Below are 20,000 nucleotides of genomic sequence, written 5' to 3' on the forward strand. Positions count from 1 at the left end.
GCGTGCTGCTCAGCTGCACGTGAGCATGTTGGTGAGTAAAAGTGACCTATAATACTATATATATATACTATATATATATATATATATATATACTATAATACTATATTTGTTAAGTCAAGGACCCTCAATTAAAGACATTTGTTAAGTCAAGGACCCTCAATTAAAGACATTTGTTAAGTCAAAGACCCTCAATTAAAGACATTTGTTAAGTCAAGGACCATCAATTAAAGACATTTGTTAAGTCAAAGACCCTCAATTAAAGACATTTGTTAAGTCAAGGACCCTCAATTAAAGACATTTGTTAAGTCAAGGACCCTCAATTAAAGACATTTGTTAAGTCAAAGACCATCAATTAAAGACATTTGTTAAGTCAAAGACTCTCAATTAAAGACATTTGTTAAGTCAAAGACCATCAATTAAAGACATTTGTTAAGTCAAAGACACTCAATTAAAGACATTTGTTAAGTCAAAGACCCTCAATTAAAGACATTTGTTAAGTCAAAGACCCTCAATTAAAGACATTTGTTAAGACAAGGACCCTCAATTAAAGACATTTGTTAAGTCAAGGACCCTCAATTAAAGACATTTGTTAAGTCAAATACCCTCAATTAAAGACATTTGTTAAGTCAAGGACCCTCAATTAAAGACATTTGTTAAGTCAAAGACCCTCAATTAAAGACATTTGTTAAGTCAAAGACCATCAATTAAAGACATTTGTTAAGTCAAAGACACTCAATTAAAGACATTTGTTAAGTCAAGGACCCTCAATTAAAGACATTTGTTAAGTCAAAGACCCTCAATTAAAGACATTTGTTAAGTCAAGGACCCTCAATTAAAGACATTTGTTAAGTCAAAGACCCTCAATTAAAGACATTTGTTAAGTCAAAGACCCTCAATTAAAGAAATTTGTTAAGTCAAAGACCCTCAATTAAAGACATTTGTTAAGTCAAAGACCCTCAATTAAAGACATTTGTTAAGTCAAAGACCCTCAATTAAAGACATTTGTTAAGTCAAAGACCCTCAATTAAAGACATTTGTTAAGTCAAAGACCCTCAATTAAAGACATTTGTTAAGTCAAAGACCCTCAATTAAAGACATTTGTTAAGTCAAGGACCCTCAATTAAAGACATTTGTTAAGTCAAAGACACTCAATTAAAGACATTTGTTAAGTCAAAGACCCTCAATTAAAGACATTTGTTAAGTCAAAGACCCTCAATTAAAGACATTTGTTAAGACAAGGACCCTCAATTAAAGACATTTGTTAAGTCAAGGACCCTCAATTAAAGACATTTGTTAAGTCAAATACCCTCAATTAAAGACATTTGTTAAGTCAAGGACCCTCAATTAAAGACATTTGTTAAGTCAAAGACCCTCAATTAAAGACATTTGTTAAGTCAAAGACCATCAATTAAAGACATTTGTTAAGTCAAAGACACTCAATTAAAGACATTTGTTAAGTCAAGGACCCTCAATTAAAGACATTTGTTAAGTCAAAGACCCTCAATTAAAGACATTTGTTAAGTCAAGGACCCTCAATTAAAGACATTTGTTAAGTCAAAGACCCTCAATTAAAGACATTTGTTAAGTCAAAGACCCTCAATTAAAGAAATTTGTTAAGTCAAAGACCCTCAATTAAAGACATTTGTTAAGTCAAAGACCCTCAATTAAAGACATTTGTTAAGTCAAAGACCCTCAATTAAAGACATTTGTTAAGTCAAGGACCCTCAATTAAAGACATTTGTTAAGTCAAGGACCCTCAATTAAAGACATTTGTTAAGTCAAAGACCCTCAATTAAAGACATTTGTTAAGTCAAAGACCCTCAATTAAAGACATTTGTTAAGTCAAAGACCCTCAATTAAAGACATTTGTTAAGTCAAAGACCCTCAATTAAAGACATTTGTTAAGTCAAAGACCCTCAATTAAAGACATTTGTTAAGTCAAAGACCCTCAATTAAAGACATTTGTTAAGTCAAGGACCCTCAATTAAAGACATTTGTTAAGTCAAGGACCCTCAATTAAAGACATTTGTTAAGTCAAGGACCCTCAATTAAAGACATTTGTTAAGTCAAGGACCCTCAATTAAAGACATTTGTTAAGTCAAGGACCCTCAATTAAAGACATTTGTTAAGTCAAGGACCCTCAATTAAAGACATTTGTTAAGTCAAAGACCCTCAATTAAAGACATTTGTTAAGTCAAAGACCCTCAATTAAAGACATTTGTTAAGTCAAAGACCCTCAATTAAAGACATTTGTTAAGTCAAGGACCCTCAATTAAAGACATTTGTTAAGTCAAGGACCCTCAATTAAAGACATTTGTTAAGTCAAGGACCCTCAATTAAAGACATTTGTTAAGACAAGGACCCTCAATTAAAGACATTTGTTAAGTCAAGGACCCTCAATTAAAGACATTTGTTAAGTCAAATACCCTCAATTAAAGACATTTGTTAAGTCAAGGACCCTCAATTAAAGACATTTGTTAAGTCAAAGACCCTCAATTAAAGACATTTGTTAAGTCAAAGACCCTCAATTAAAGACATTTGTTAAGTCAAAGACCCTCAATTAAAGACATTTGTTAAGTCAAGGACCCTCAATTAAAGACATTTGTTAAGTCAAAGACCCTCAATTAAAGACATTTGTTAAGTCAAAGACCCTCAATTAAAGACATTTGTTAAGTCAAGGATCTGGATCTCTGGATCACAGAGACATGTTCTCTGTGACCATGTTCACAGAGAACATGGTCAGCTGTTCGCCCCCTTGAAGTTGTGCCAACCAGAGCACCCACCACACCCACACACACACACACACACACACACACACACACACACACACACACACACACACACACACACACACACACACACACACACACACACACACACACACACACACACACAATGAGGTGGTGCTGTGTTTAAAATAAAAATAAAATTGGCATCAGACGACAGTAAGCGATGTCTCATCGCTATCAGGAATCTCTGGCTCTGACCCCCCCCCCCCCCCCCCCCCCACACACACACACACACACACACACACACACACACACACACACACACACACACACACACACCACCACAATGAGTGAAAATAATATGGTGCTGGTATGGGGAGGGTCCAGTGAGTCAAGGTCACTGATAGAGGGAGTAGAGTTCTCATCGGGCCTGAAAACTAATGCCCTACCCCAGGGGGGGGGGGGGGGGGGCAACTGGCGGCGCGGAGGCCACATGCGGACCCCCACCTTCACTTAATGTGGCCCTCAGGTTAACGTCAGAATACTGATATAATGTTGGTTTTAGCTGTTTACAATTCCACAACATGCAAACATGACCTGCTTTAATTACTTCAGTCTAAATTAGTAGCTCAATGCTTCAACACACGTATAATTAAAGGCATTTGAAATTACATAAAAATGTAAATTTTCAGGATTCCAATTCGAATATAGCAAAAATAGCCGCTCGGCTATTTGTGCTACGACAGTAATATATGGCCCTATAGGGAGTGAGGCCCCTCTCCATCGTCAAAGTTGCCCACCAATGCCCTACCCTACCCTGGGTCGGCCCGGCCCTACCCTGGGTCGGCCCGGCCCTACCCTGGGTCGGCCAGGCCCTACCCTGGGTCGGCCCGGCCAGGCCCTACCCTGGGTCGGCCCGGCCCTACCCTACCCTGGGTCGGCCCGGCCCTACCCTAACTGGGTCGGCCCGACCCTACCCTAACTGGGTCGGCCCGGCCCTACCCTAACTGGGTCGGCCCGACCCTACCCTAACTGGGTCGGCCCGGCCCTACCCTAACTGGGTCGGCCCGGCCCTACCCTACCGTAACGAACAATTACCATAATGTTGAGCCCCAAAAAACAGAAAAGGCCTGAATGGGGGGAAAAAAGGAAAAAGAAAAATGCCACACTGTATGGCGACGCCGGGCGTCGTGGTTATTGTTATTGAGAAGAACGGACTGATAGTCGCTGAAATAAAGGATTTATGCAACTCACGTTAACCCATTCTGACCTGAGATCAGATTCATACGAGGTTTCCACTGGACACACACACTGGTCTGATTAATTGGCTGATAATGTTCCAAACATTCTAATGGTTTCCAGGGGTGAGTAAACCAAACATGCATCTTCTGAATCAAAGTAGCAGCGATTCTCTGAAGTGTATATGAAGTTAATATGTCCAATACTGTCCTGTTAACAAAAGGCAACTTTTTCACAGTCCCCGAACAGAGCTATACAATATTATGACAGGTTGTCAAACTGTCAACTTGGCTATAATCTACTATAGGTTACTGTATAGTTCACATGAATCACTGCCTCTCAAACCCACATACCACGAGTAATGTGAACGCCGCCTAACCGACAGACATACAAACTATCAACATGCCGCTCCGTGGCATGTCGACAGCTTGATTGATTGAAATTCTTTATTTGGAATACCCTTTGAGATACAATATCTAGGCGCTTTACTGTACATATTTATGTGGAGCATTTATATACCGTGGTGACGTTGATTAGGTCATTTAGGTTATTCACCCAGCTGGTGACCGGGCACCCATTTTGGTGTCGGCATCATGTTATGCTTTAGCTATTGAAAAATAGCAGACCTACAAGCTCATATCGCGCCACCGAGTGGCGCGATACGAGCTTGTAGGTCTGCTATTTTTTGAAAAATCGAAGAACGACTGACATTTTTAGAATCTGATCTCAGGTCAGAATGGGTTAATCAGACCAGTGTGTGTCCAGTGGAAACCTCGTATGAATCTGATCTCAGGTCAGAATGGGTTAAGCCCACAGACGTTTCTAAGACGAGCTATTGCGGATGAACCGATGGTCTTATAAAACATTTAAAGGACCACTTCACCACTTTTCAACATATCTTCATATAATAGGTCTTCGCTAATAATCATGAAAGAATGGCGCATTTTTTTTCTACTCGGTCTGTGTCTCATAGGAGGGCTGTGGGCAGTTCAGAAACCGTCTTCCAGTGACATCATCGATGGGGAATACAAGCTAATAGAAACTGCAGGCTTTCTAGTCCTGAAAAGTTGCAATGTGAAAATGGAAGCCATCGTTCTCACGATAATGAAAATCTAAACATTTTTGTAAAAAAAATGTTGTTTTAAAGGACCACTTCACCACTTTTCAACATATCTTCATATAATAGGTCTTCGCTAATAATCATGAAAGAATGACGCATTTTTTTTCCTACTCGGTCTGTGTCTCATAGGAGGGCTGGGGGCAGTTCAGAAACCGTCTTCCAGTGACATCATCGATGGGGAATACAAGCTAATAGAAACTGCAGGCTTTCTAGTCCTGAAAAGTTGCAATGCGAACATGGAAGCCATCGTTCTCACGATAATGAAAATCTAAACATTTTTGTAAAAAAAATGTTGTTTTAAAAAAGATCTGCCTAATGATGATGTCACTGGAAGAGGGTTTCTGAACTGCCCACACCCCCCCTATGACTATGAGACACAGACCGAGTAGAAAAGAATCGTGCCATTTTTTCATGATTATTAGTGAGGACCTATTATATGAAGATAGGTTGAAACGCGGTGAAGTGGTCCTTTAAGCATAATGGCAAGTTAACTTACTGTAAGTTATATACTTGATGCTGAGCACTAAAGCAGCCTGGTTACCCAGGCTATGGGACGCTAAATGATAGCCTGGGTATGGAGGCGAGGCATGCAGTGAGTAATCCCAGGCTATGGGACGCTAAATGAAAGCCAGGTTGAAAGACTCCTCATGCATATAAGGAAGCATGAGGTCAGTCCGCTGCCCTCCCCAGGCTGGCAGAGGGAGTGTAGACTAGAGCCCAGGATTACATTATAGATAATTGACACTGGGTTGGAAAAGAAAATTGGGTTACGACTTCATGTAACCGTAAAGATATGCACAACATGTTGTTTCCACCGCAGGGTTTTTCCATGCATGTGCTTTCACACACACACACACACACACACACACACACACACACACACACACACACACACACACACACACACACACACACACACACACACACACACACACACACACACACACACACACACACACACACACACACAGGGAATGGATCGTCTGGTCAGTTCCCATGCTGGTCTTCCCCCATATTATAATACCAGCTAGTGCTGAGTAATGTGTTGTTGTTGTTACACCGCACGCACGCACGCACGCACGCACGCACGCACGCACGCACGCAAACAAACTAATGAAGAGAGAGTGCTGTCCAATTAGCCAGCCAAGTGGGGGAGGGAGACACACACACACACACACACACACACACACACACACACACACACACACACACACACACACACACACACACACACACACACACACACAGCATGTCTTGTACTGTAGTTCAAACCGAACATTCCTCAGATGACTCTGTCTAATGTTTCTAAATCTACTCTGATCTTTGGTGTAATTATATTATCCTCTGTTTCTTTGAGGCGCTGCATTATTCTCCCCCTGCAATGTAGTGTAGCGTTATATATATATATATATATATATATATATATATATATATATATATATATATACATACATATACAGTATATACATATACTGTATATACATATATAAGTGTAGTTGTTTTGTGTTGTTGACTAGAGTTCACTGGATATCCGTCTGTAAAACAACTGCCCTTTTACCCGTCTGTAAAACAATTGGCCTTTTAACCGTCTGTAAAACAACTGCCCTTTTACCCGTCTGTAAAACAACTGCCCTTTTACCCGTCTATAAAACAACTGCCCTTTTACCCGTCTGTAAAACAACTGCCCTTTTACCCGTCTGTAAAACAACTGCCCTTTTACCCGTCTGTAAAACAACTGCCCTTTTACCCGTCTGTAAAACAACTGCCCTTTTACCCGTCTGTAAAACAACTGTCCTTTTACCCGTCTGTAAAACAACTGCCCTTTTACCCGTCTGTAAAACAACTGCCCTTTTACCCGTCTGTAAAACAACTGCCCTTTTACCCGTCTGTAAAACAACTGCCCTTTTACCCGTCTGTAAAACAACTGTCCTTTTACCCGTCTGTAAAACAACTGCCCTTTTACCCGTCTGTAAAACAACTGCCCTTTTACCCGTCTGTAAAACAACTGCCCTTTTACCCGTCTGTAAAACAACTGCCCTTTTACCCGTCTGTAAAACAACTGTCCTTTTACCCGTCTGTAAAACAACTGCCCTTTTACCCGTCTGTAAAACAACTGTCCTTTTACCCGTCTGTAAAACAACTGCCCTCTCCAGACCACAAACGTAGCTTTTATACATGCGGTTAAAGAAATGCAAAATGCCACTCCTTTCCTTTCCATGCCATGCTGGAAGGAAGCATTCAGGAGAATTGCTTTTCTTCCCTAAATGTCCTAGGTCGTGCCCCGAAAATAGCTGATCTACAACTCTCTCTGCATAAAGGAAAGGAATCAAGGAATAGTAATGCATCTCTGTCGGAAGTTTAGCCTGGCCTAGCCCCGGACCTCAGTGTGTTGTTGTGTAGTGTAGCGTAGCGTAGCGTAGCGTAGCGTCGTGTCGTGGTCTAGATATATAAATAATATTATTTATACAGTGTATATCTATGCTCAAACCAAGTGGAAGTGTGTAGGGTGAGTGGCAAGGAGCTAGTTTCAAAAAGGGGGACAGTGTGTGTAGTGTAGTGTAGTGTAGAGGTGCATTCTGGGTAGTGTAGTGTAGTAGTGCATTCTGGGCAGTGTAGTGTAGTTACCTGTAAAGATGGGACACAGCTTGGCCCAGCAGGTGATTCCTCCCTCGGAGGTGAACTGACCCAGAGCGACCTCCAAGAAGAACACAGGAAGTCCTCCTCCGAACAGGAAGATGGTGTAGGGGATGAGGAACGCACCTGAAGGGTTAAATAACAAACGTTTTAGAGGAAGCAATCTGATTGGTTGATGAAACAGCCTTCTAGCCGTGGTTCAAACCAGCACCGCTCCACACCTATAATCAAAACAAATAATTCAGCTGCTCTGTTCTCCCAGAACGCTAGCAAACTCGGTGGCTAGGCTAGCTAGTTTCTCGGGACATTTGTGGTTGTAGTGACTACATCTGTCATTCAAAACAATATGTTATTTCAGCGATTCTCTTAGTTTTAAGGGTAATATTGCATAATTAATTAACACCCTGAGTGGCATAAATGGAGTTCTCCGTCCTATCAATTAATAACGCCCAGCACAACTTTATTGATATCATAACCGATCACGTCACTCCACAGGCTGGGAGCGTCGTCAAACCCACAAGCTGGGAGCATCGCTCCACAGGCTGGGAGCGTCACTCCACAGGCTGGGAGCGTCACTCCACAGGCTGGGAGCGTCACTCCACAGGCTGGGAGCGTCACTCCACAAGCTGGGAGCATCGCGCCACAGGCTGGGAGCGTCATCGCTCCACAGGCTGGGAGCGTCATCGCTCCACAGGCTGGGAGCGTCGTCGCTCCACAGGCTGGGAGCTTTTGTTTGCTATATATGCTCCATTCTTCATTTATGTTATTATTTTCCACCAATCTGCCACGCTATGAGTTTTTCTAGTCTTCTGCTGGACTATATGCAATGAGAAACCAGTTAGATACATGTGTTGCTATGGCAACAGGCAGTGATTGGTGTGATGAGCCATCCTGTTTAATGCTGTTCTCTGTTCATGTGCAGGAGGAGGGGACCAGCCTGCGGGGGTGTGCCTAGATGAGGAGGCACACCTGACTCCAATTGGGCTCAGCCTATTTAAGCAGGCTGGTCAAGGCCATTTCCCTCTCTCTCCTAGCCTGGTTAATAAACCAGACTAATATCGCACGGATCCGCGGGATATTAGTCTGGGGAGGCTCAGCTTGGATTTCATTTCCAGGGAAACATTTTCTCTTTGACGCAATTGGTCAGAGCTACTGTCAGTCAAAGGTCTCAAGCATTGAACGTCACTGTACCAAAGCCCGCCCATATTGCATACCGTGTCCCTATTGGGCGCACACATTCTCGTGTGTAGGAAATGGGCGTAAAATTGAGCCTCTCCAGACCGAAATCCGCCGGTAGGCATTTTTTTTTGCCAACGGCTGATTCGGTCTGGTTTATTAACCAGGCTATCTCTCTCCTGCCTAGGGAACAATGTTTGTTCTGTGGCTCCTTTTAGTTAGTTTTGACCTGAGTTGCTGCACTTGCACATACACTTGACTACACTTTCACACATCCACACATGCAATACAAATACACTACTGATCCAACTGATGACTCACACCCCACTTCACCTGTTAAGCATGATTTGGTTGACTAAGTTAAAACAAATACTTGTTTTTGGCATTTACTCCTGTGTGTTGTCTCCCATATTTGTCATGGTTAAGTCCATTCATGACAATTGGGAATCCCCGCCCACAGCTCACCTGGCTGATGGGGTGATCCCCGCCCACAGCTCACCTGGCTGATGGGGTGAGGGGCAGTCACATTGTTTGAGCCACCTGTAGCTCACCTGGCTGATGGGGTGAGGGGCAGTCACATTGTTTGAGCCACCTGGAGAGATTGACTCTAGCAGTCCAGAGTGGAGGTGCAGGGAGACAGACAGTCTACTGAGGAAGCAAGAGGAGGATTTTCCCAAGTCTTGCCTTACAGCCATTTGGATTATTTCCCTGAAATCGGATTCTACCTTTGGATTTAAAGACCTTCTTTCCCTTCCTGGAGTCTGGATTTCGATCGAGGATGGACTTTGCGTAACCGTGTAAAGACTGGTAAGAGGAGACTTATACGCCAGGGCTCCACTGGGCGCGTCTGCGTCGGGAATGTGCCCCTTTTAATCAATGGAGGGTGGCTCCACTGCCCTGCGTCGCGTCGCGTCTCCATCACCATTAAAAATGAACCGGTTAGTTTTTTGACGCACACACGCGTAACGCAACGCGCCCAAACGCGCCCAGTGGAGCCCTGGCGTTACCACTACACAACATTGAGCGGGTTCCATTTTGAATTTATTTTGTGGACATTTAAAGGTATATTCAGTGATTTCACTCAAAAAACCTTAGGTTTCGTTTTTGGCTGTGGGACCCAGCCTTTCGTCCAATCAGGATAGAGAGTCAAAAACAAAACCTAAGGTTTTTTGACCCCCAGGGGTTAACTGGGGACAGGGAGGAACTCCTTATATGGTCAGCACACTCTATAGTAGAGAGGATTATCACAACAAAACAAAAAAATAAGTGATATTTGAATTAAGTGAAATCACTGAATACACCTTTAAGTCTAGCTTTGGACAGTGAACCTCACACCCTCACATCCCTTTTGAGGCAGTTTATTTTATTTTGATTTCATTAAGTGACTATTTTGGTTTTAGTTAATAAATCACAGTTAAGCTTATTTACTGATTTCTGAACTGACCCACCACCTCCCTCATTTTTGCTATAATTGGTTCATTTAATTGTTAGTGTGTAGTGTGTAGTGTGTAGTGTGTAGTGTATAGGTTGTAGTGTATAGGTTGTAGTGTATAGGTTGTAGTGTATAGGTTGTAGTGTATAGGTTGTAGTGTATAGGTTGTAGTGTGTAGTGTGTAGGGACCTCACCTCCACCGTTCTTGTAGCAGAGGTAGGGGAATCTCCAGACGTTCCCTAACCCCACGAAGCCTCCGGCCACCGACAGAACAAAGTCCAGTTTGCTGCTCCACTTCTCCCTCTCCTGCGGACCCTTGCCCTCCGCCTCGTCCTCGGGACGCGTCCCGGGACTCTTCCCCGGAGACGGCTTCAGGGTGTCTTTGTGGAAGTCCTTCAGACACTGGAGCTTCTCTTTCTGGGCCATGCTGGGGGGGAAAGGAAAGGAAAGGTGTTTACCCAGGGTAACTGGACTAAGGAAAGGAAAGGTACTATGTTTACCCAGGGTAACTGGACTAAGGAAAGGAAAGGTACTATGTTTACCCAGGGTAACTGGACTAAGGAAAGGAAAGGTACCATGTTTACCCAGGGTAACTGGACTAAGGAAAGGTAAGGTACTATGTTTACCCAGGGTAACTGGACTAAGGAAAGGAAAGGTACTATGTTTACCCAGGGTAACTGGACTAAGGAAAGGAAAGGTACTATGTTTACCCAGGGTAACTGGACTAAGGAAAGGAAAGGTACTATGTTTACCCAGGGTAACTGGACTAAGGAAAGGAAAGGTACTATGTTTACCCAGGGTAACTGGACTAAGGAAAGGAAAGGTACTATGTTTATCCAGGGAAACTGGACTAAGGAAAGGAAAGGTACCATGTTTACCCAGGGTAACTGGACTAAGGAAAGGAAAGGTACTATGTTTACCCAGGGTAACTGGACTAAGGAAAGGAAAGGTACCATGTTTACCCAGGGTAACTGGACTAAGGAAAGGAAAGGTACTATGTTTACCCAGGGTAACTGGACTAAGGAAAGGAAAGGTACCATGTTTACCCAGGGTAACTGGACTAAGGAAAGGAAAGGTACTATGTTTACCCAGGGTAACTGGACTAAGGAAAGGAAAGGTACTATGTTTACCCAGGGTAACTGGACTAAGGAAAGGAAAGGTACTATGTTTACCCAGGGTAACTGGACTAAGCTCAAGAACTTGTTTACAGCCAGGTCCTGCTCATAGAACATTTCATGGTAGGGGTTCAATGCCTTGTCCAAGGTCACTTCAGCGGTGGTAATTTTAACGTGCCGGTCCGGGGATACGAACTAGCGACCTTTCGATATCAAGACCGCTCCGCAAACCGTTCGGCCACCGCTGCCAAATGTCAAATGTAAACCCTGGGTATACACACAGTATGTGTTACCTATACGTTGCTTGTAATGATACACATAGTTGAAATACAAGCCCTTAACACACAGTACAACATATGTCAGAGACAGAGAGTCAGAGAAAACATGTATTATTTAGCACATCGTGTACGTTAAGCACGAGCTATTACTAATACATGACACTGTACAACCACTGTCTCTTTCTCAGGACTGAAGTACACCATATACAACTACTCTACATGTACAGCATAGTATACAGTAGGAGTATGCATAGTTATCAGCCATTATCTGTAGTGATGGAGCTTGTTCATTTGTATTGATAACCCAAGTGGTAATATAGTAAGAGAGTGGTGGCGACACTATTATCGTTGACTCCCAATGTAACAGTGGAATGCGGAAGTGTTCATTCTATCTCAATGGGATAGTTCCAATGTGTGGAACTATAGCCCATAGCACCCCGCTTTGTCTCAATGGGATAGTTCCAATGTGTGGAACTATAGCCCATAGGCACCCCGCTTTGTCTCAATGGGATAGTTCCAATGTGAGGAACTATAGCCCATAGGCACCCCGCTTTGTCTCAATGGGATAGTTCCAATGTGTGGAACTATAGCCCACAGCACCCCGCTTTGTCTCAATGGGATAGTTCCAATGTGTGGAACTATAGCCCATAGCACCCCGCTTTGTCTCAATGGGATAGTTCCAATGTGTGGAACTATAGCCCATAGCACCCCGCTTTGTCTCAATGGGATAGTTCCAATGTGTGGAACTATAGCCCATAGGCACCCCGCTTTGTCTCAATGGGATAGTTCCAATGTGTGGAACTATAGCCCATAGGCACCCCGCTTTGTCTCAATGGGATAGTTCCAATGTGTGGAACTATAGCCCATAGGCACCCCGCTTTGTCTCAATGGGATAGTTCCAATGTGTGGAACTATAGCCCATAGCACCCCGCTTTGTCTCAATGGGATAGTTCCAATGTGTGGAACTATAGCCCACAGCACCCCGCTTTGTCTCAATGGGATAGTTCCAATGTGTGGAACTATAGCCCATAGCACCCATCTTTGTCTCAATGGGATAGTTCCAATGTGTGGAACTATAGCCCATAGCACCCCGCTTTGTCTCAATGGGATAGTTCCAATGTGTGGAACTATAGCCCATAGGCACCCCGCTTTGTCTCAATGGGATAGTTCCAATGTGTGGAACTATAGCCCATAGGCACCCCGCTTTGTCTCAATGGGATAGTTCCAATGTGTGGAACTATAGCCCATAGGCACCCCGCTTTGTCTCAATGGGATAGTTCCAATGTGTGGAACTATAGCCCATAGCACCCCGCTTTGTCTCAATGGGATAGTTCCAATGTGTGGAACTATAGCCCACAGCACCCCGCTTTGTCTCAATGGGATAGTTCCAATGTGTGGAACTATAGCCCATAGCACCCATCTTTGTCTCAATGGGATAGTTCCAATGTGTGGAACTATAGCCCATAGCACCCCGCTTTGTCTCAATGGGATAGTTCCAATGTGTGGAACTATAGCCCATAGCACCCCGCTTTGTCTCAATGGGATAGTTCCAATGTGTGGAACTATCTCTTATTGGCCAAGGGTGGCCACTGACATACATATGCCAATTCAGGGCTGGAATGAGACGAAAAATCGGCACAGACTGTCTGTGCCAGACTGGCCCACCACAAACAGCGCGCAGAAAATCCACTGACCTTCCGGGTCGAGGCCCATGATGAACCCTGATACACATAGTGATACACATAGTGATACACATAGTGATACACATAGTGATACACATAGTGATACACATAGTGATACACATAGTTGAAATACAAGCCCTTAACACCAACACATTTACAGTACAACATAAATGTCAGAGACAGAGAGTCAGAGAAAACACGTAATGATCCTCAGAGTCAGAGTCAGAGAGTCAGAGTCAGAGACAGAGAGTCAGAGACAGAGAGTCAGAGAGTCAGAGACAGAGAGTCAGAGTTAGAGTCAGAGAGTTAGAGTCAGAGAGTTAGAGTCAGAGAGTCAGAGAGTCAGAGTTAGAGTCAGAGAGTCAGAGACAGAGAGTCAGAGAAAATACGTAATGATCCTCAGAGTCAGAGTCAGAGAGTCAGAGACAGAGACAGAGAGTCAGAGTTAGAGTCAGAGAGTTAGAGTCAGATAGTTAGAGTCAGAGAGTCAGAGTCAGAGAGTTAGAGTCAGAGAGTCAGAGAGTCAGAGTCAGAGAGTTAGAGTCAGAGAGTCAGAGTTAGAGTCAGAGAGTTAGAGTCAGAGAGTCAGAGAGTCAGAGTTAGAGTCAGAGAGTCAGAGTTAGAGTCAGAGAGTCAGAGAGTCAGAGTTAGAGTCAGAGAGTTAGAGAGTCAGAGAGTTAGAGTCAGAGAGTCAGAGAGTCAGAGTTAGAGTCAGAGAGTTAGAGAGTCAGAGAGTTAGAGTCAGAGAGTCAGAGAGTCAGAGTTAGAGTCAGAGAGTTAGAGAGTTAGAGTCAGAGAGTCAGAGTTAGAGTCAGAGAGTTAGAGTCAGAGTCAGAGTTAGAGTCAGAGAGTCAGAGTCAGAGAGTTAGAGTCAGAGTCAGAGTCAGAGAGTCAGAGTCAGAGTCAGAGTCAGAGAGTCAGAGACAGAGACAACATGTTAATGATCCTCAGAGTTAAAGTCAGAGAGTCAGAGTTAGAGTCAGAGAGTTAGAGACAGAGTCAGAGAGTCAGAGTCAGAGTCAGAGTCAGAGTTAGAGTCAGAGAGTTAGAGACAGAGTCAGAGAGTCAGAGTCAGAGTCAGAGTCAGAGTTAGAGTCAGAGAGTTAGAGACAGAGTCAGAGAGTCAGAGTCAGAGAGTCAGAGTCAGAGTCAGAGTCAGAGTTAGAGTCAGAGAGTTAGAGACAGAGTCAGAGAGTCAGAGTCAGAGTCAGAGTTAGAGTCAGAGAGTTAGAGACAGAGTCAGAGAGTCAGAGTCAGAGTCAGAGTCAGAGTTAGAGTCAGAGAGTTAGAGACAGAGTCAGAGAGTCAGAGTCAGAGAGTCAGAGTCAGAGTCAGAGTCAGAGTTAGAGTCAGAGAGTTAGAGAGTCAGAGACAGAGTCAGAGTCAGAGAGTCAGAGTCAGAGAGTTAGGACAGAGAGAGCCAACAGAGAAACGCTCCAGTGTAGCCTGCCTGTCTGCCTGCCTGCCTGTCTGTCTATCTGTCTGTCTGTCTGCCTGTCTGCCTGCCTGTCTGTCTATCTGTCTGTCTGTCTGTCTGTCTGTCTGTCTGTCTGTCTGTCTGTCTGTCTGTCTGTCTGTCTGTCTGTCTGCCTGTCTATCTGTCTGTCTGTCTGTCTGCCTGCCTGCCTGCCTGCCTGTCTGTCTGCCTGCCTGCCTGCCTGCCTGTCTGCCTGCCTGTCTGTCTGCCTGCCTGCCTGCCTGTCTGCCTGCCTGTCTGTCTGCCTGCCTGTCTGTCTGCCTGTCTGCCTGCCTGTCTGTCTGCCTGCCTGTCTGTCTGTCTGCCTCTCCTCTCCCTAACTCATTTATTTTATTTATTTATCTTGGTAATGTAACGCCCTAGTTGACCCAGAGCCATAGAGTAAGACAGAGTTACATCATTGACCCAGAGCCATAGAGTAAGACAGAGTTACATCAGACCCAGAGCCATAGAGTAAGACAGAGTTACATCAGACCCAGAGCCATAGAGTAAGACAGAGTTACATCAGACCCAGAGCCATAGAGTAAGACAGAGTTACATCAGACCCAGAGCCATAGAGTAAGACAGAGTTACATCATGACCCAGAGCCATAGAGTAAGACAGAGTTACATCAGACCCAGAGCCATAGAGTAAGACAGAGTTACATCAGACCCAGAGCCATAGAGTAAGACAGAGTTACATCAGACCCAGAGCCATAGAGTAAGACAGAGTTACATCAGACCCAGAGCCATAGAGTAAGACAGAGTTACATCAGACCCAGAGCCATAGAGTAAGACAGAGTTACATCAGACCCAGAGCCATAGAGTAAGACAGAGTTACATCATAGACCCAGAGCCATAGAGTAAGACAGAGTTACATCATAGACCCAGAGCCATAGAGTAAGACAGAGTTACATCAGACCCAGAGCCATAGAGTAAGACAGAGTTACATCAGACCCAGAGCCATAGAGTAAGACAGAGTTACATCAGACCCAGAGCCATAGAGTAAGACAGAGTTACATCAGACCCAGAGCCATAGAGTAAGACAGAGTTACATCATTGACCCAGAGCCATAGAGTAAGACAGAGTTACATCATTGACCCAGAGCCATAGAGTAAGACAGAGTTACATCATGACCCAGAGCCATAGAGTAAGACAGAGTTACATCAGACCCAGAGCCATAGAGTAAGACAGAGTTACATCAGACCCAGAGCCATAGAGTAAGACAGAGTTACATCATTGACCCAGAGCCATAGAGTAAGACAGAGTTACATCAGACCCAGAGCCATAGAGTAAGACAGAGTTACATCATTGACCCAGAGCCATAGAGTAAGACAGAGTTACATCATTGACCCAGAGCCATAGAGTAAGACAGAGTTACATCAGACCCAGAGCCATAGAGTAAGACAGAGTTACATCAGACCCAGAGCCATAGAGTAAGACAGAGTTACATCAGACCCAGAGCCATAGAGTAAGACAGAGTTACATCAGACCCAGAGCCATAGAGTAAGACAGAGTTACATCATGACCCAGAGCCATAGAGTAAGACAGAGTTACATCAGACCCAGAGCCATAGAGTAAGACAGAGTTACATCAGACCCAGAGCCATAGAGTAAGACAGAGTTACATCAGACCCAGAGCCATAGAGTAAGACAGAGTTACATCAGACCCAGAGCCATAGAGTAAGACAGAGTTACATCAGACCCAGAGCCATAGAGTAAGACAGAGTTACATCAGACCCAGAGCCATAGAGTAAGACAGAGTTACATCAGACCCAGAGCCATAGAGTAAGACAGAGTTACATCAGACCCAGAGCCATAGAGTAAGACAGAGTTACATCAGACCCAGAGCCATAGAGTAAGACAGAGTTACATCATTGACCCAGAGCCATAGAGTAAGACAGAGTTACATCATTGACCCAGAGCCATAGAGTAAGACAGAGTTACATCATTGACCCAGAGCCATAGAGTAAGACAGAGTTACATCAGACCCAGAGCCATAGAGTAAGACAGAGTTACATCAGACCCAGAGCCATAGAGTAAGACAGAGTTACATCATTGACCCAGAGCCATAGAGTAAGACAGAGTTACATCAGACCCAGAGCCATAGAGTAAGACAGAGTTACATCAGACCCAGAGCCATAGAGTAAGACAGAGTTACATCAGACCCAGAGCCATAGAGTAAGACAGAGTTACATCAGACCCAGAGCCATAGAGTAAGACAGAGTTACATCAGACCCAGAGCCATAGAGTAAGACAGAGTTACATCAGACCCAGAGCCATAGAGTAAGACAGAGTTACATCAGACCCAGAGCCATAGAGTAAGACAGAGTTACATCATAGACCCAGAGCCATAGAGTAAGACAGAGTTACATCATAGACCCAGAGCCATAGAGTAAGACAGAGTTACATCAGACCCAGAGCCATAGAGTAAGACAGAGTTACGTCAGACCCAGAGCCATAGAGTAAGACAGAGTTACATCAGACCCAGAGCCATAGAGTAAGACAGAGTTACATCAGACCCAGAGCCATAGAGTAAGACAGAGTTACATCAGACCCAGAGCCATAGAGTAAGACAGAGTTACATCAGACCCAGAGCCATAGAGTAAGACAGAGTTACATCATTGACCCAGAGCCATAGAGTAAGACAGAGTTACATCATGACCCAGAGCCATAGAGTAAGACAGAGTTACATCAGACCCAGAGCCATAGAGTAAGACAGAGTTACATCAGACCCAGAGCCATAGAGTAAGACAGAGTTACATCATTGACCCAGAGCCATAGAGTAAGACAGAGTTACATCAGACCCAGAGCCATAGAGTAAGACAGAGTTACATCATTGACCCAGAGCCATAGAGTAAGACAGAGTTACATCATTGACCCAGAGCCATAGAGTAAGACAGAGTTACATCAGACCCAGAGCCATAGAGTAAGACAGAGTTACATCAGACCCAGAGCCATAGAGTAAGACAGAGTTACATCATTGACCCAGAGCCATAGAGTAAGACAGAGTTACATCAGACCCAGAGCCATAGAGTAAGACAGAGTTACATCAGACCCAGAGCCATAGAGTAAGACAGAGTTACATCAGACCCAGAGCCATAGAGTAAGACAGAGTTACATCAGACCCAGAGCCATAGAGTAAGACAGAGTTACATCAGACCCAGAGCCATAGAGTAAGACAGAGTTACATCAGACCCAGAGCCATAGAGTAAGACAGAGTTACATCAGACCCAGAGCCATAGAGTAAGACAGAGTTACATCAGACCCAGAGCCATAGAGTAAGACAGAGTTACATCATAGACCCAGAGCCATAGAGTAAGACAGAGTTACATCATAGACCCAGAGCCATAGAGTAAGACAGAGTTACATCAGACCCAGAGCCATAGAGTAAGACAGAGTTACATCAGACCCAGAGCCATAGAGTAAGACAGAGTTACATCAGACCCAGAGCCATAGAGTAAGACAGAGTTACATCAGACCCAGAGCCATAGAGTAAGACAGAGTTACATCATTGACCCAGAGCCATAGAGTAAGACAGAGTTACATCATTGACCCAGAGCCATAGAGTAAGACAGAGTTACATCATTGACCCAGAGCCATAGAGTAAGACAGAGTTACATCATGACCCAGAGCCATAGAGTAAGACAGAGTTACATCAGACCCAGAGCCATAGAGTAAGACAGAGTTACATCAGACCCAGAGCCATAGAGTAAGACAGAGTTACATCAGACCCAGAGCCATAGAGTAAGACAGAGTTACATCATTGACCCAGAGCCATAGAGTAAGACAGAGTTACATCAGACCCAGAGCCATAGAGTAAGACAGAGTTACATCAGACCCAGAGCCATAGAGTAAGACAGAGTTACATCAGACCCAGAGCCATAGAGTAAGACAGAGTTACATCAGACCCAGAGCCATAGAGTAAGACAGAGTTACATCATGACCCAGAGCCATAGAGTAAGACAGAGTTACATCATGACCCAGAGCCATAGAGTAAGACAGAGTTACATCAGACCCAGAGCCATAGAGTAAGACAGAGTTACATCAGACCCAGAGCCATAGAGTAAGACAGAGTTACATCAGACCCAGAGCCATAGAGTAAGACAGAGTTACATCAGACCCAGAGCCATAGAGTAAGACAGAGTTACATCAGACCCAGAGCCATAGAGTAAGACAGAGTTACATCATTGACCCAGAGCCATAGAGTAAGACAGAGTTACATCATTGACCCAGAGCCATAGAGTAAGACAGAGTTACATCAGACCCAGAGCCATAGAGTAAGACAGAGTTACATCAGACCCAGAGCCATAGAGTAAGACAGAGTTACATCAGACCCAGAGCCATAGAGTAAGACAGAGTTACATCAGACCCAGAGCCATAGAGTAAGACAGAGTTACATCAGACCCAGAGCCATAGAGTAAGACAGAGTTACATCATTGACCCAGAGCCATAGAGTAAGACAGAGTTACATCATTGACCCAGAGCCATAGAGTAAGACAGAGTTACATCAGACCCAGAGCCATAGAGTAAGACAGAGTTACATCAGACCCAGAGCCATAGAGTAAGACAGAGTTACATCAGACCCAGAGCCATAGAGTAAGACAGAGTTACATCAGACCCAGAGCCATAGAGTAAGACAGAGTTACATCAGACCCAGAGCCATAGAGTAAGACAGAGTTACATCATTGACCCAGAGCCATAGAGTAAGACAGAGTTACATCAGACCCAGAGCCATAGAGTAAGACAGAGTTACATCAGACCCAGAGCCATAGAGTAAGACAGAGTTACATCATTGACCCAGAGCCATAGAGTAAGACAGAGTTACATCAGACCCAGAGCCATAGAGTAAGACAGAGTTACATCAGACCCAGAGCCATAGAGTAAGACAGAGTTACATCATAGACCCAGAGCCATAGAGTAAGACAGAGTTACATCAGACCCAGAGCCATAGAGTAAGACAGAGTTACATCAGACCCAGAGCCATAGAGTAAGACAGAGTTACATCATGACCCAGAGCCATAGAGTAAGACAGAGTTACATCAGACCCAGAGCCATAGAGTAAGACAGAGTTACATCAGACCCAGAGCCATAGAGTAAGACAGAGTTACATCATTGACCCAGAGCCATAGAGTAAGACA

The 20,000-nt window shown here is 44.1% G+C and overlaps 1 protein-coding gene across 1 annotated transcript in view; it reads right to left on the reverse strand.

Moving 5' to 3' along the window:
- Window positions 1-10,756, reverse strand: part of LOC310862178 (sodium- and chloride-dependent taurine transporter-like) — a gene marked incomplete at both ends in the record, with an annotated part of 45,482 nt that extends 34,726 nt beyond the window's left edge. The window contains 2 exons of the mRNA XM_083769913.1: window positions 7,714-7,848; window positions 10,525-10,756. Of these exons, the coding sequence (XP_083626039.1) occupies window positions 7,714-7,848; window positions 10,525-10,756 (367 nt within the window). The remainder of the gene's footprint in view (window positions 1-7,713; window positions 7,849-10,524) is intronic.
- Window positions 10,757-20,000: the final 9,244 nt, after the last annotated feature.

This window comes from Protomyctophum parallelum, assembly GCF_964188405.1.
Source record: "Protomyctophum parallelum genome assembly, chromosome: 7".
In the NCBI taxonomy this organism is placed as follows: domain Eukaryota; kingdom Metazoa; phylum Chordata; class Actinopteri; order Myctophiformes; family Myctophidae; genus Protomyctophum; species Protomyctophum parallelum.